At 37.0% G+C, this 17,238-nt stretch overlaps 1 protein-coding gene across 1 annotated transcript in view; it reads left to right on the plus strand.

Moving 5' to 3' along the window:
- The window catches only part of SELENOI (selenoprotein I), a 49,079-nt gene extending 31,841 nt beyond the window's left edge, over window positions 1-17,238 (plus strand). The window contains exons 7-10 of the mRNA XM_007971243.3: window positions 4,615-4,663; window positions 6,300-6,480; window positions 7,684-7,866; window positions 10,322-17,238. Coding sequence (XP_007969434.2) covers window positions 4,615-4,663; window positions 6,300-6,480; window positions 7,684-7,866; window positions 10,322-10,420 — 512 coding nt within the window. The 3' untranslated portion in view covers window positions 10,421-17,238. The remainder of the gene's footprint in view (window positions 1-4,614; window positions 4,664-6,299; window positions 6,481-7,683; window positions 7,867-10,321) is intronic.

A 17,238-nucleotide genomic window follows, 5' to 3' on the forward strand; every position in this document is an offset into this window, starting at 1 on the left:
GGCCAACGTGGTGAAACCCCATCTCTACTAAAAATACAAAATTAGCCAGGTGTGGTGGCGTATGCCTGTAATCCCAACTCACAGGAGGCTGAGGCAGGAGAATCACTTGAACCTGGGAGGTGGAGGTTGCAGTGAGTCAAGATTGCGCCATTGCCAGCCTGGGTGACAAGAGCGAAACTGTCTCTTTTTTTTGTTTTTTTTTTTTGTTTTTTTGTTGAGACGGAGTCTCGCTCCGTCTCCCAGGCTGGAGTGCAGTGACCGGATCTCAGCTCACTGCAAGCTCCGCTTCCCGGGTTCCCGCCATTCTCCTGCCTCAGCCTCTGGAGTAGCTGGGACTACAGGCGCCCGCCACCTCGCCCGGCTAGTTTTTTTTTTGCATTTTTTATTAGAGACGGGGTTTCATCGTGTTAGCCAGGATGGTCTCGATCTCCTGACCTCGTGATCCGCCCGTCTCGGCCTCCCAAAGTGCTGGGATTACAGGCTTGAGCCACCGCGCCCGGCCAAGAGCGAAACTGTCTCTAAATAAATAAATACGTTTTTTAAAAATGTCTTTTAATCTATGTTGCTTTTCGCTATTTTTCCTTTGAAGTTTATGTGTTGAAGAAAGTGGGTCATTTGGCCAACAGAATTCTTAGATTCTACATTTTCTTGGTTGCGGTCTCATGGCATTGTTTAACATGTTCCTCTACTCCTCACTTTTCCTGTAAATGATAGATCCGTGAGCTTAGTTTGTCACAGGTTTAATTTTGGGGGTCGGGGACGTGCTGGGGAACAATACTTATTAAGTATTGCATTCTTTTGCATCACATTAGGAGGTCTTTCTATTGCATCACATTAGGAGGCAAGTAACGGGTTTAGGTTTTGTATGTTCCATCTGCTACAAAGTTTACATCATCACTTTACCATACTTATATATATGTATATATTTTAACCTGCTACCTTAAACTATTAAGGGTTAAACTTCACCTAATAACATTGATTATCATGGCTTAGGAATTCATTCATTCAATGGATAGGTAAGGAAATCAAGTTTTTAGTTTTATGATAAAATACCTCATAAATACATACTGATAATTTGAAAGCAAATTTGATAGTACAGAATTTTTCTTAACCTCATTGATCTTACATTTTTATCTCCTTTAAACCTATGACAAAATCCTTGGTTTTCAGTGACACAGAATACTCACTTGCTTTATTCCATGAAATACTCACAACAGTCTCATAAAACAGTACCTAAATCAGCAAACAGAGGAAAACTGAAAATTAAGATTTTGTTTATTTTGCAGTTTTATTTGTCCTTATGACTTGTCTCACCAGGTGTGTCCAGTCAGTTTACTATGTTTTAAAATCACCACTCTGTGGTTATGCCACCAGCTGTGGATTTATACATCTAGGTTTTTTTTGTTTTACTTTAAAAATTACTTTTTCTTTTAAAATTCATTTTTCCTTTATAATTATGTAAAATATTTGTGATAACAAAGTCAAATTTACAGAATGAGTTATATTCAAAGAAGTCTAGCTTCTATTGCTACCCAATCCTTTCTTTCCTCATTGTTTCTTTCTTATTATAAGTAAATATTTGTGTTTCATTTTATCACTCACTTGCATAGATACATGGTAGCATTCCATTCTATATGTACCTTACTATATACTGTGCCTTTTTTCCCCACCCCCCTGCTTAATTGTATATCCTAGTGATCACTCCATAGTGATCTATAAGAATCCTCCTCAGTCCTCTTACAGCTGCCTGGCACTTCATTGTGTGGATGTACCATAGTGTGTTCAACCATCCCCCTATCAATAGACATTTGGGTTAGTTCCAGTTTTTGCTGTTGTACAAATTGCTACAGTGAATAGTCTTGTGTATCAGTCTTTTCATATTTTTGCCAGGGTGTTGAGGAAGAGGTCCCTAGAAGCAGAATTGCTATAGAGGACAAGTGTGTGCTGTTTTGCTAAATATTCCCATATTCCCCTCCATATGGGTTGTGTGATTTTCTTTCCCACCAGCAGTGTATGACAGTGCTTGTTAATTTATAGTTTTACCAACATAGTATATTGTCAAACGTTTGAATTTTTGCCAGTCTGATAGGTAAGAAATGATGTCTGTACAGTTTTAATTTGCCTTTCTCTTACTATGAATGAGCTTTTCTAGGTTTAAGAGCCGTTTGTATGTCTTTTTCTGTGTATTTTACATCTCTCAAGCAGGTTTTTTTTCTATAGGGTTATTTGCCATTTCCTTTATTTTTAGAAACTCTTCATGTATTAGGTATATTAATCCTTTAATATAGATTATAGTTTTCCCCATTATTGTTTCTCTTTTTAATTTTTCTTAAAGTACTTTTTGTTTTGGTGGTTTTAATTGAAGTACCTACTTAATAAATAAACTGGAAATGTGAGGAACGAAAATATTTTTTATGACCATGCTATCCTTGGATTGTATCTCATTCAACTTGGTCCTTTTTTTTTAAAAAAAAAAAACAAATTCTACTCTGATTTTTCTCTAGCTGTTAAGTTTCCTATGTTATGAACTCTGGGCCTTCACTTGTGGCAAGATGAAAAGCAGGTCTGCATATGTATAGTCTCTATCACTGTTCTCTACTTGAAACATAGAGCTTCATAGACAAGTATTTAACAATTAAGTACTCGTTACAGAAAGTACATTAAGTACTAAAGAGAAGAAACAAAAGATGCAGCCTTTCTCTTTGGCAGCCTGTATAGAGCCCCGGCTTTCTACATGCTCACTATACTTGAGATAGTTATTTCAATATTTTTAAAACTAAAATTACTCTTGGTGGCAAATCTTTTGCTAGTTTGTATCAGCCTATTTCCAACACCTCAGAGCTACGAGTACTTCTGCCTTAATTCATTTAGCCTTGGCTCCCCTCCAGTGCTTCCCAGCTTGACATGGAGTAAGCTGCTAAAAATTTCTGAGAACACTGAGGACCTCAGGTGGTCTTCTCTTTCCTTTCCCTCTAAGTTCGTCTAATTTGGGGAACTTTATTCCCCTCTAAGTTCGTCTAATTTGGAGAACTTTATTCTACTTGGGCTTGGAAGTAGCAGAGTACTTCTTTTTTAGAGATAAGATTTCTGTTGGGTTCTAGTCTTTGTTTTAAGCCAAATGTCTTAGGAATTGTTTACAAGGAATGTTTTCTACCTTTAATCTTTAAGGCCATAGCTGCATTGACCCTCAAACCAAGTAGAGTCACCAGGTAACTGGAATAGACAAATGGGCTAATATGTTGCATGACGATGGAACATCCAAATGAAGTGCCCAGCAGCTTGCCAGATATATTGATTCAGAGTTTGAGAGAGAAAATAATTAGGAACCTATATCACTATAGATCATAGGATCAAAGAATTTTAAAGATGTAAGGGACACTAGAAAATAGTTCAACCCATCCCCATTGTACAACTGGAATCTAAAGTTCAGATTGTTAGAGTTTGCCCAAGAGTCCGTAACTAGATTTTGCAATCATCTTTTGTAAGTTTGTAGTTGAGCTTTAAAAGAAGATTCTCAGAGAGAGAGAGAGAGAGAGAGTGTGAGTACAGTGGGGCACCCAGAAGTAATATGCAGGAAGTAGAATTGCCAACAAAGGATACAGAATGAAATGGTGAGATGGCTAGTGGAACCATAGGGAGAATGGCATCACAAAGACAAAGGGAGGAAAGAATTTCAGTTTAGTGGATAGTCAACCAAGGCATTTCACTTAGGAGTCAGGAATGAAAAAACGACACTGAATTTGAACATTAGGAAAGCTTGGTAAATTTCAAGAGTATAATTTCTGCAAAGTTAGAACACAGTGAATAAAAAAGTTCTAAGAAATTGAGGACAACTGAAAAGTTTAGCAAATGATAAGACAAAGCAGAAGAAGATAGTAGATAGTGAGGACAGTAGAATCAATGGGAAGGTTTCTTGGGAAGGCCATCTTTGTTTTAAAGTTTGTGGGAAGAGAACCAGTGTGCGGATGGAAGTAGCTAGAGGGGAGAAATTGAAAATGCTAGGAAGACTGAGTGCGGTGGCTCATGCTTGTAGTCTCAGCTGCTCAGAAGCCTGACGTAGGAGGATTGCTTGACCCAGGAGTTCATGACCAGCCTGGAATATACCCAGACCCTGTTTGCCAAAAAAAAAAAAAAAAAAAAAAAAAAAAAAAAAGCTAGGAAGGTAAAAAATAAATGTGAAGCAACAGGATTCCCCCTTTGATTAGGTCATGCTTACTGTGCAGTTTCGGTACCCCATACCGTTCCAGGTATCTTAACATGTCATAACTCATTCACTTCTCGAAGCTCTGTGGGGTTGCTACAACTGTTATCTCTATTTTATAAATAAGGAAACTGAGGCAGTAAAACACCAACTTGCCTGAAGTCCCATAATCAGTTCATGGTACAGTTGAAATTGAGGCCCAGCTGGCTCTTTGAGTCTGCCCTCTGAATCACCAAATTGTACTGCCAGTCTTCCTGTTGTAAATGTTGTTTAGAAATGTATTTAATTTTATTACAGAAGTAAACTTGAACCTGAAATGTTTGGGGTCTAAAAATATTTGTTTTGCATGATTCAGTGATAATGTAATAATCGCTCTTGAATAAACATAATAATTGAATACTTATTCCCTTTAGGTTGTGCGTTGTGTGTGACTCTTCCAATGAGTTTACTAAACTTTTTCAGGTAAGTATTTTATTTTTTAAATGGGCAAGAAATATGAAGTTTTAGCAGTTGTTAGCTGAACTTAGGGATCTATTTTCCTTTTAGAATCAGGACATTTTGAAAAGGTCACAAAACCTATATTTTAAGTCTAGAATGGGGTAGGATAGTTTGGGGTGTCTGTGGTGGCTAATGTAGTCATTTCAAACACAGCACAAAACTACTAGTTCTTTTGTTATGGTTTTGGACTAATCAAATAGTCTTCTAATGAGGCCAGGCACGGTGGCTCACACCTGTAATCCCAACACTTTGGGAGGCCGAGGCTGGCGGATCATGAGGTCAGGTTTGAGACCAGCCTGACCAACATGGTGAAACCCGTCTCTACTAAAAATATAAAAATTAGCCGTGTGTGGTGGCGCGTGCCTGTAATGCCAGCTACTCAGGAGGCTGAGGCAGGAGAATTGCTTGAACCTGGGAGGCGGAGGTTGCAGTGAGCCAAGGGCGTGCACTGCACTCCAGCCCAGGTGGCAGAGCAAGACTCTGTCTCAAAAAAAAAAAAAAAAAAAATTTTTGCAAGATCATAAAAATTCTGAATGTGTGTAGTTTAGGATCAAACTGGACCTGTGCTGACTTTTCTTAAATAGCCCTTCTGTAGAACTTCCCGTCAGGGTTGTGGGGAGAAGGGAGTTGCTCAGGTGGAGTTTCATTTCTCTGATCTGTGTGCTTCTCCACTTTTGCTCAGCCACACTGAATTTGCCTATTGTGTCCTGAATATATTTTGCTCTTTCCTTCCTTAGTAATTTTGCTCCCACTGTTTCCTTTGCTCCTTTTTCTTCTGGTTGAAACATTTTCTTATACTTCCCACTTCATCCTTTAGCTCCGAAATCTGCGTAGCAGAATCTTATTTACGTTAAACCAAGCTCTATTAAACTTCTTCATTTATTGGAGCTGGCAGTCATTTATAGAAGCCATATAGTTTAAAGCTCTGAAGGATGTAGAGATTATTTCTCTACATTTTCTCCTCATCTTATAACAGCCAGCCTCTGATTGGGCAACATATTGCCCGAGGTCGTGTCATCAGTGGCAGAAGCAGGACTGGAATTTGGAGCTCTCTTCAGCTGAGCAAGCATGTATTGTATAACCTCCTGTGTGCTTAGAGATACTGAGATGTGGTATGCCAGTCGCACCTCAGAGTCTTTCTTGTGAGCTCTGTCTCACTCTAAGTTCTCTATCACTTTGTGTCAAAGCTGCACTTTGAGGTACTCTTCTAATATTTTATGTTCATCTTATTTCCCCCATTAGAATATCTCATAGAACAAAGTCCAAATTTTATTCATCTTTATATTCTTAGCACAGCAGTTGATAGTTTGGTTTAAAGAGAAAGAAATGGGACTAGAGGTCAGAAGATTTCAGTTCTAACCCTGGCCCTGCCACTTGGTAGCAGGTTTTGTAAATTTAAATTCTCTTATCCTCACTTAGCCTGTCTGTAAAATGGGATTAATGATGTTGGTTCTGTCTATGCCACAAGATTATTGTGAGTATAAAATAAGTGTATAACTAAGGAAACTATAAACTACAGTACAAGTTCTGTATAATTTATATGTAATAATGTTCTTTATATTACTTAATTTTTTAATATTACTTGATTTTTTTTTTCCAGAAGCTATAAAAATAACACCTTGAAACACAATTCAGTCTATGAAGCTGTGGTTCCCTTATTTTCTCCATGCTTGCTGTTCATTTTGTCTACAGTGTGGATCCTTTGGTCACCTTCAGATATTTTAGAGCTACATCCTAGAGTATTCTACTTTATGGTTGGAACAGCCTTTGCCAACAGCACAGTAAGTTTTTTTCTTTTAAAAATCATAATATATATTAGGACTGTATGACAGAATTTGATAATTTGAAAAATCTTTAATATTAGAATAAACAGATTTTAATTTAAAGATTTTTATTTTAGAAATTTGAAAGAATAGTAACCTCAAAAACTGAAATGCTGAAAATTATTTTGTTTTGCCCTTTGAAACCAATAGGATTGGAGACTACAGTAGTATTTTGGAACTGTGGCACACTTGAATTTTTTATTTTGGTTGCCTGCTGAAGAATTCATGGAAAAAATTTATAGATTCCCTTTAGACTGTAAATATATTACCAGTATGACTGAAATGGCTGTAGACTTAAATGATTATTCTAGGAAGCTTGGAAGAGATTTTTGAGAAAGAGAAAACACACACTTTAAAAATCAGCTGATTTTAAGATTAGGAACATGGAATTTAAACCTTTGTAATAACCTATTTTTATAAATTCCTTTCCATGCTGGACTGTGCAAGACAGCAGCCAGGAGGCAGAGATCAGGAGTTGAGAAAAGACCCTGATAGTCCTGAAAGCCAGAAGGTCTGTGTTCTAGCTCAGGCCAGCTCCTTAGAAGTTTTTATTTTGTAACTTAGCTACTCATGTTTCCATGTTTGTAACGTGTGTAATATCCCAAGTCCTGCTGACTTTATAGGGTTTAAACATCTAAAAACACTAATGCATTGTATAAAAAGTTTCTCTGAAAGAATTATATTTAAGTAAGCTCTTCAAAAATAAAGGAGCCAAAGAGGTTTTGAGATATTAATTATGGCAATGGGACTGAACTGGAGGTAGCACTTCTTCATTGCTATAAAGAAACTTAATTGTGTGGGGGTGTGAGAGGCTATTTTGAATTTTTTTTTTTTTTTAACATATCATAGAGTCTTAAAATTGAGAGAAATTTCTTTTATTCAAACTGTTGCCCAGTGAAAGAATGCCTTCTATAGCATCCTTATTCAGTTAGTTATCTTCCAGCCTCTTCTGACACACACTGTGAGGGTGCATGGGTTTTTGGGCAGGGCCAGGGGTCCAGTCGGGCCCCTAAGCATTGAGAACTTCTGAACTTAGATAATGTAAGTGTGTTGGTTCAGGTACTTGAATGCTTTTCAAATGTTGGAATGACTAGTTTTGGAAGTGCTTTGCTAATGAAATTTTTCTTTTTTTCTCTCTTATTTTTTTAAACTAACGTCCAGTGTCAGCTGATTGTTTGCCAAATGAGTAGTACCCGGTGTCCAACTTTGAATTGGTTGCTGGTTCCTCTCTTCTTGGTTGTCTTAGTGGTAAACCTAGGAGTAGCCTCTTACATTGAGAGCATTCTCCTGTATACATTAACAACGGCTTTTACTCTGGCCCACATCCATTATGGAGTACGAGTGGTGAGTAATCTACAGCAAAATTGGTTCAATTTGGCTCTTATAAATGGAACCAATAAATGCCTCCGAGTAGAAAGGAGGCAATGGAAAATTTTAAAAAGAAAGTAGCTTATTATAGTAGCTGTAAGGGTTTTGGGATATTTTCTAAATTTTGGATAATATCCAGATGTTTAATTTCAGATATTGTTTCTGTAATGAGTATATTACTGTAATTACAAATGATTTTAAGGCTGGATAATTATTGTGAGGAATTAGTTCCTATTGTAAGTGGGTATGTATAAGCCATTTTCTTGTTGAGTAGAATTGTAAACTGTTTGAGCCTTTAGTTATATGGGATCAGATAATCACATTTGTTGATTATCGATTTCTTCACTTGCTTCTTTAGCTTTAGGGGCATTTTTATTGTTCATTAACAACATTTGGAAAGAAACTATAATTGGTTGTGTAGTGCGTTTTCCCTCCCGCTGCCCAGTTTGCAGCAATTGTGGTGAGGGAGATTAGAATTTCAAACTGAAGGAAGACTTTTGTGTTATTTGAGGTTTTACTTCATGTGTGTTATTCTTGAGCCCTCATCAGCAAAATTAATAAATAAGGGGGAATAGAGAAGAAAAGAGATTTTAATAAATGTTTTGTAAGCTTGATATTTTCTTCTAAAACTAATTTTAGGAGAATGGACGAATACAGATAAAATGAAATCAAACAGAACCATTTGGAAAGACACTTAACATTCTTTTCTAATTATTTTACATATTTTAACATAGGCTGTGCAGTATTCCACCAAGGAGATTACTTAATAATGACCCTGCACAGCACAGTTAATCATTTAGGTTGTTTCCAGATTTTCACCATTATAAATATTGCCATAGGCTGGGTGTGGTGGCTCATGCCTGTAATCCTAGCACTTTGGGAGGCTGAGGCGGGTGGATTGCTTGAGCTCAGGAGTTCGAGACCACCCTGGGTAACATTGCAAAACCCTGTCTCTACAAAAAATACAAAAAAACTAGCCGGGTGTGGTGGCACGGGCCTGTAGTCCCAGCTACTTGGAGGGCTGAGGTGGGAGGATCACTGGAGCCCAGGAGGTCGGGGCTGCAGTGAGCTGAGATGGTGCCACTGTGCTCCAGCTTAGGTGACAAAGTGAGACCCTGTCTCAATAAATAAATAAATAAAATAAAAAAAGAAAGAAAAAAAAATGTTGGCGTAAACAATCTGGAATATTTTTGTTTCATTTACTTTATTTTCCGAGGATAATTTCATAGGAATGGGGTTGTGACAGGGTATTCACACTTTTATGACTCTTCAAACACTTCTATTTGGTGTGCTTGTTTTGAAAGGAACCCTGCTGTAAATCCATTTGAGAAACAAAATATCTTCTGTATTTTCATACACAGTTTTTAAGTGGGAGAGGCAGCTATCACGCTTGATAACAACTTTATACCTTGCATATGTTGCTAAACTTGGGCTTTCTTCCCTTAGTGTTTCTCTACAAAGTTGCCCTCATTTGTTAGAACAAACTAGATACAATTGTTAAGGAGAAAAAAGCTGAGATGAATTGTGATATAAGACATAATTATTTTTGTTTTTATTTTTACAAATGTAACCTTATATGCCTTATAGCAACACTCTTGGGCCTTTTTCCTGATATTTCATCAGTATATGCATGGCGTACAATATCCATTTGCCAGTGTCTTTTTAAATTGTTTTCATTTACTATAGCCTTGTAGAAGCATATCTTCAGAAAGCTACAAACATACCAAACCAAACCAAAATACACTTTTCTTTAAATTACAAAGGTACTACATTTTCATTGTTAAAAACCTGGAAAATAAATAAGAGGCTAACTGGAAAACAACTTAGGATCATCTTTTTTGTCTGTCTTTGTGTTCTTTTACCATGTCTACAACTTCTGGCCAGAAGTTAAAACTTGCTAGGCCACACAAAACATTCACTTTAACTACTGAAATGTAAATAATAGGTATCAAGTAAATGACATGCACTTGCTGGCCTTTAAGCTCTTGCCTTCCCAGTAGAGATACCCTAACTAATAAAGCCTCTCCAAATTCATAGATCTAGTTTTCTACTATTTCATTGGGATTAGGAGTGATTACTTAGAAATGTTTAGCAAGCTGAATATTTAGTCTAACTATAAATGTTATTACTTGATCTAGATACTACAAGTCAACTAATCCTATAGTTTTTCAGATTTGGATGTGAATTTGAGTGCTCTGCAGGGTTCTGAAGTCTGGATTTTAGTTCCAAGTCCAAACTTTCCCAGGGTAGTTCTAGTACTCCCATTTAGCTGTCTAGCTCTATAGCTGTCCTAATCCAGAAAAACCTTTTCAGTATTTCTCATGATTTTTGCCATGTCAATAAATTGTTATCTCTAGGGTAAATTCTGTGTGCTTTTAAAAACACAATAAGGTATGTATTTGTCACTGTCTCATGTTCTGATTTTTCACAGGTAAAGCAGCTGAGCAGCCATTTTCAGATTTACCCCTTCTCATTGAGGAAACCAAACTCAGATTGACTAGGAATGGAAGAAAAGAATATTGGCCTGTAATAATCTTTCTTTGGGCAGAAAGAAGTACTGTAAATAAATGCTTGTAAATATTTCCTCCATCACCATTGAACTAGACTGATCTGCTTGACAGACATGGGATCTCAGTATGATACTTGGACAGCAGGAATGATACATGTAATCTGAACTTGTGAAATTTTGGACCTACTAACTCTCAGCCTATTTTATTTTTTATAAAACTATGTGACATTTTGGTTGAGCAGAATGTACGTTAGACCAGCGAAATGTTCCTAGTGGTTCTGACTTCATGAGTTTACAATGTTGTGATTCATGCAGGGTTAAAGATGCTTTGTTTTTTTTGTTTTTTGTTTTTTTTTAAATACCAAAATTGGTTTCAGAACACTGATAACACTCAGAAAACCACAGTGTGTTTTCATATTTGGTACTTTGTAATAGTGGGAGTAGCGATAGTCCAAATCTAGTATAGGGAAAGGATAAAAATAAGTCACCTTCACCAAGAGAGGCCAGTGATTACCAAACAATAGACAGTTGCCAAATACTGGTTTCTCTTTCCCCTGAAAATGGCTTTTATCCTAAAATGGTAAGAGAACTAACACATTTAGCTAATATATATTTAGATTATCTAGTATTCTAGCTCTCTTTATTATGGAACAGATCTTGATAAATGGTTTAATTTTCTACTAAAGAGAAATAATCAGTTGAAAATTTGAGAATGGGTTGTAATTATAGCTCACCCATTGGGATGGTTCATTGTTTAGATGTGGCATTTTCCCCCCTTCAGCTGCAGGTTCCTGAGATTTGGTGCCTGTGAGCTCTGATTGTAGGAATGCATGTGACAGTCCCAGTCTTATGATAATGACTTGTGAGGAATGCAGATAAAAGTACCTTGTAAGATAAATATAAATTGGAGTTAGGAATTTCATGAACCTCTCTATGACCAAAATTAATTTTTTGATTCACTTTGTCTGTCTGTCTGTCCTTCCCCTCTCTCTTTTTTCAGGGTGGGGTGCTGTGTTTTTTATTTCATACGAGATAAAACAGAGAGAAATTCTGACTTCCCCAGCTTGTCCATTTCCCCACTTGAAAACTTTTGATATATATACCTTACTGAGTACATGCCCCCTTTAGTGTTACTATGACTTGGAGTAATTTCTGAGGTTTACTGACAAACATAAAAATCCCTTTAATTTTAGTGTAGTTGTTGTGTAGACCATATTTTTTCATGATGTGGATATTCTGTTTCTTTTTTACTTTGTCTTCATTTAATTTGGTGGTGGTGAAATTTACTTGCTGATTTTCTTTTATTTTTCACTGAATGAAGTTTGTGCTTGAATGAAGAGTGTATCTTAAACCTCCTTTTTTTGGACAGGCTGCACTTGGATAACATAGGCACCACTGTGTTGATATGTAATTAAATTCGTAACTATTTATGAATGTGACCATTGTTAAATTTAATTATAGTGTATTTCTTTGTTGAATTTCAGTCTGCTGCTTTGTAAAAAATAACTGCAATTGATGTTTCATTTTTAAAATTTATGAATTCCAATCATTGGCATTCAAGTTATTAGAAATGAGTCATGGCACTAGCTCATGGTTCTATACTCATTTTTAAAAATTGTAAAGGTTGAGGTGTATTTGGTGACTTTCTCTGAGACACAGAGGAACGTTGGAAATAGTTGAGAAATGGATGCAGAAAAATGCAGATAATGATCCCATGTTTGTTAATTGCCATCATGGAAGTCAGAGAATTAACCAATTAAGTAACGGTAACTATTTTTTGTATACCTTGTTCTTTGTGATCTGTAAAATTGAACTGAATAAAGTGTTAATTGGGGGTAGGGAAAAAGCTTTGTTTTAAGATTTCTAAGCTAATTATTTTACCATTTTGTTGACCTTATACACAAGAATGAGATTAATCTGTATTATATAAGAAAAGAACTGATAAATATTTATAAAATGACAGATTTGGACCACAGGATTTCTTGACCTTGTACAGTATAGTAAAAATACCCTTTACTTCTGGCATTAAGGTCACGTTCTATAGTTTGGGGGCCCTTTTACTTCAAAAGTGTGTTTCTGCCCTCTTTTGGTTGTATCAAATTTATTTGAAAATTGTTTTGTGCTGTACTGTATGACTTGTTTCCCTATGGTGGTAAAGAATGATGCTATAGTCAGTTTTATTGACATTGTTCGATGAAAGAAAAGTGGCTGTCAACAAGGGGAAAGTGAAATTGAGCAATTCACTGTTTCAGGATACTTGTGAATCTTTAGTGTACTGCAGACTCTTTTTCTTGTTTTAGTCTGCCATTCTTGAAAGTGCATCTTGAGAGCCCCCATTTGTTGTCTAGAGATATAGCAGCTGAAGCAGGACTTCATTACAGATAGCTGTGTGCATTTATGTCATGCCAATTACTACAACATTTCCAAAGTATGAAAGGTCTCTCAAGCTTATGCATGATATTGTGGGTGACTTCATGTCCCATCCTTTCTCCCCAGCATACAGTGTGAGCTGCCTTTTGGGGAGCAATGCCATAATAAGGAGCATACATGCATGTTTTCTGTACTTTCAGAATAGAGTGCCTTAGCTAGGCCAGAGGGTCGTATTGTGTTTCTGCTGACCAAAGTTGCATATGCCTGTAAGAAGTGTCTTTTTAGGTTATGGTATTTTAAAAAGTCCTTTCAGGCTTATCAGATAATAATTCTCCTATATTTGAGGGGGGCATGGGATAAAAAGATATAATAATACCTGGATAGAGAATGCTAATGCTGCCTTTTGTGATCCTTTAATATTATCCATGCTTTTCGTGCAGTACACAGTTTGACATTGCTACAGTTTACAGTGTCATTCTTCCACAAATAGGTAATTGATAGAGTTTATGGGTTTTAGTCTTAAGGGTAATAGAGTGAATAACTTCCAAATAAAAAGCTAAATATTCCTCCTTGTCATTTTAATGTCATTATTGAAATACTTTTAATTCTAATTTTGAAAACAAAGCTAAATGCTGATTGTGGTTAGGATGTTACAGTACTAATACCATCATGTTATTTATTCTAATATAGAGTCACTGAGAGGAGGGGAGTGTATGTCTAGAGTTACCCCAATTCTAAATAGGTACCAAAAGATTATTGATTATGACCTGGAGCCTGAGCTTTGGGAGAATATACAAAGTAAAAAGCAGGCATAGTTTCCACTTTAAAGGGAAGAAGGGACTTTAACATCCTGTGAATTTGAAATATCCTATGAATTTGAAAGTTTCCTAAGTGTGGTTTTCAAAGAACTGGTTTATTTTTGTAGTCAGTCAAAATGCATTTGGAATGTACCTTGCTTCCATAACAGACTTTGACTCTATGACCTATGAAGAATAAAAAGATAATCTGAAGGTGTTTGAGTCAGAGGCACTTTTCCCCTTTATATTTTATATAGAAGCCTATTTGTAATTCTTCCTCTTTGTTCTTCACCTGGGTTTCCTCTTAACTACCCACCACCTAGGAGAGAGGCTGCCCACTCAGGTCTTGCCTTGTTGCCCCTGGATGTTGCCACATTCAGACCTCCTTGATTGCCTTAGATCTCTTGACTAGTCAAGGACTGGGAACGTGCCAGAGGGAACAAAGTAGCTTGATGGGCTGGAACTTTTGACTTTGGGTCCCTAAAGAGCCAAAAACAGATACAGAAATCTTTGGTTGTGTTGATGCCTGTGTTCAGAGTGGCCTTATCTTGACCTCAGTTCTGGATTTAAGTACCCTATAGAAAATTTGTGAAGTCAGACGAGGATTTTCTGTGTCCCATGAGGTGTCCTTGTAAGGCAGCATGCCCTTTCTTGAACACCCTGTGGGTGAATAACTTGAGTAAGTTAGCTGCCAGCACTAGAACCTTCCAGGAAGAATTTTAACTAGTATGCTACATTTGAAGCACTTTGACATGTACATTTAAAGTGACAGTTTTAAAAGTAAAATGGTGTTAAAACTCTGAAACTTGAACGTATGATGCTCTGGGCATTTTAGGAAGCTTAAGTAAATTTCTGATTTTCCTTTATTGATTATGTAACCCATGTGATTTGCATATTTTAGTTTTTATGTTCGACAGTGCTACAAATGACTGACATTGGCAGGCAGTTATTGTAGGGTGTGTGGTTAATCATGGTTGTCTAACTTTTCCAGAGAAAGTGGTGATATGCTTCTTCCTTGCATGGAGCTGTGGGAATTGGATTTGTTGGCTGTTCATTTCCAGTGTTTCTACAGTCCAGAATAAATGTAACTTTTTAAGCCTGCATGCTAGTAATATGCTTTGCTCTTTAGTAAACAAATATACAAGAGATAATAATCTATCTTTTTTTTTTAAAGCAGGGATCTGCTCCCTATCTAGACAGATCTTTTAATGCATTAATATTTAGAGTAGCAAAAGGCTATTTGTAGCTCTCTCACAGGTAGCTTAAGCGAGGGGGTTGTATTGCATATGCTTAGAGAGGCCAGGTTCCCAGAATTGGAAGGTGCCACATACACTGATTTTAGAATATTTTAACAAAGGCTTGTCTCTAGGAAAATCCATTTGGACCGCAGCAGGATTGTTCTGGTCTTCTACAGATCATTCATATGGTCTTTCTCTCCAGAGAATCATTCTTAGAAAGCCAGGCTAAATCAGAGTAGTGCTGTTTTTAAAGCATGTATATTGGATGATGACTATAGAGTACCTTAATAGTGTGTTGAAATTGGAAGCAGACTGCTCTCTTCAGCAGCACATACTACAATTGAAATCAGAGACAGTACTGAAGACGCAGGGAGTAGCTAAATGCTGTGGATATTTCATGTCTCTCTGGCTAATACCTTCTCTTGAGCAGTTTCTATGAGTAGCAATTAAAATTAGAATTTATTTTAAGGTTTTTATTAAAATAGATACAATTTGCCATGAACTCTAGATTCTGATATTCTTGACAAGCACTTTTTGAATATCTCAAAAGTAAGTTCTTGACCTGGAACATATTTAGTTAGTACTTGATGTCACTAACCAAGTTGTAGAAGGAGCCTGTTATAATTCTGCAAGATCTGTGAATAGCATTATATATCTGGGGCAGATGCGGTGGCTCACACCTGTAATCCCAGCACTTTGGGAAGCTAAGGCAGGTGGATTGCTTGAGCTGAGGAGTTCGAGACCAACCTGGGCAACATGGCGAAACCCTGTTACCACTAAAAATACAAAAAAATTAGCTGGGCATGGTGGCATGTGCCTGTAATCCCAGTTACTGGGGAGGCTGAGGCAGGAGAATCGCTTGAACCTGGGAGATGGAGATTGCAGTGAGCGGAGATCGTGCCACTGCACTCCAGCCAGAGTGACAGAGCAAGACTCCATCTCAAAAAAAAATAATAAAAATAAATAAATCTGTTTAAATTACTGTTGTCTTTCAGCATTAGACTTTGAGTTTCATAACTACAAATTGAGACTGCTCACAATATTAGCTTTTTTTGTAGGTTATTTTGTTGTTTAGATAACTTGCCTCCCTAGAGGAGCATTCAGGAGGTAAAGACCTATCTACATGTAATGATATGATCATTTCAAAAATGTGCCAAGAAAGCAAAATTCATTATTGAACTCTAAATTTCTGGGAATTTTTTTTTTAAATAGCATTTTCTCTGGGTAAAGGGAAAGGCAATGAATAACTGCCAACATGTAAACTCCCTGCTGCTCACCTTCCCCCCGTCCCCCTCCATCTAATGTAATACGGTACATTTGTAGCCAGTTGTAGAAAGAGAGATTGGTATCTTTCTCAGTAAGGTTCCATGCCCTGTCACTAAGAATAGGTGGCAGGAATCATGGCCAAATCAAATATATGAGTTGTTCAGCTTGGTCCTGTTGCAGTTGGCTTTCTGTAGTGTTCTGAAACAAGAGGACGATTCCATTCCTTCTCAGGAACCTAGAAACAACACCGCTTGAGCAACTGGAGTATGTTTGCTGCAAGCAGAATCTTTTGGGGAGAGGGAGAGTAGTTTAATTCAAGTAGTTTAATTGAACATATTAGTCATTCGTCTGGGACTTGCTGTGTTCATAGTAGCAATGTATGTACCATTTATTTTATCTGGTTAGGTGTGATGTGTGTATATGCCTATTTAATATGTACGCATATATTCTCTACATAGGTATGTATGATATATTCATATATACGTGCAGTCCACTTGATTATCAGCAAAATGGTCAGCCTTTATTAGATTGTTTCTTAATGTGGACTTAATCTGCATGTGGCCCTTACTCTGAAGTCTCTTCCTGATCTGGAGCCACAGTCTGTCTGCCAGTTCATCTCAGTCCTCGAGAAAGACCCTTTAAATATGTCACTTCCCCATTTTCCTTTAACCATGGGTTGTGGGAGCCAGAAAGAGCTTTGAGAAAGAAGACTGCTTCCACCAGGGTGGAGGCTTCCAGGTCTGCATGATGGGGCCCATTCCTGGCCAGAGGGTGGCTCTGGGAGCAGTTGTGCCACAGGCTTGCTGGGGCAGAACTCTAACACTTGCAGAAACAGAGCTTCATGGCTTGCTTAAATTATTTAGCTGGAATATTTTGAAGTGTCAGATAATGTGATGTATAAATAGAGTATGCGGATGCATTTCATTGTTTTTGCATTATCTGTATTAGTGTTTCTCATTGCTAGCCCAAATAATCAAGACCAGACTGTTTCTTGTCACTGGATTCTGGAAGCCTTGCCCTTTCCACTGGATTTATGTTTATTTCTGCTGCTGTGAAACCCCAAAGTAATGCAGTAGGTTTTCACTGAAAATTGTTTAATTCTATTACTATTATTGATAATTATTTATTGTAATAAAAGTGAAAGTAAATAATTTTTAAATCCTTTTAA

Source organism: Chlorocebus sabaeus, chromosome 14 (assembly GCF_047675955.1).
Source record: "Chlorocebus sabaeus isolate Y175 chromosome 14, mChlSab1.0.hap1, whole genome shotgun sequence".
NCBI classification, from domain to species: Eukaryota; Metazoa; Chordata; class Mammalia; order Primates; family Cercopithecidae; genus Chlorocebus; species Chlorocebus sabaeus.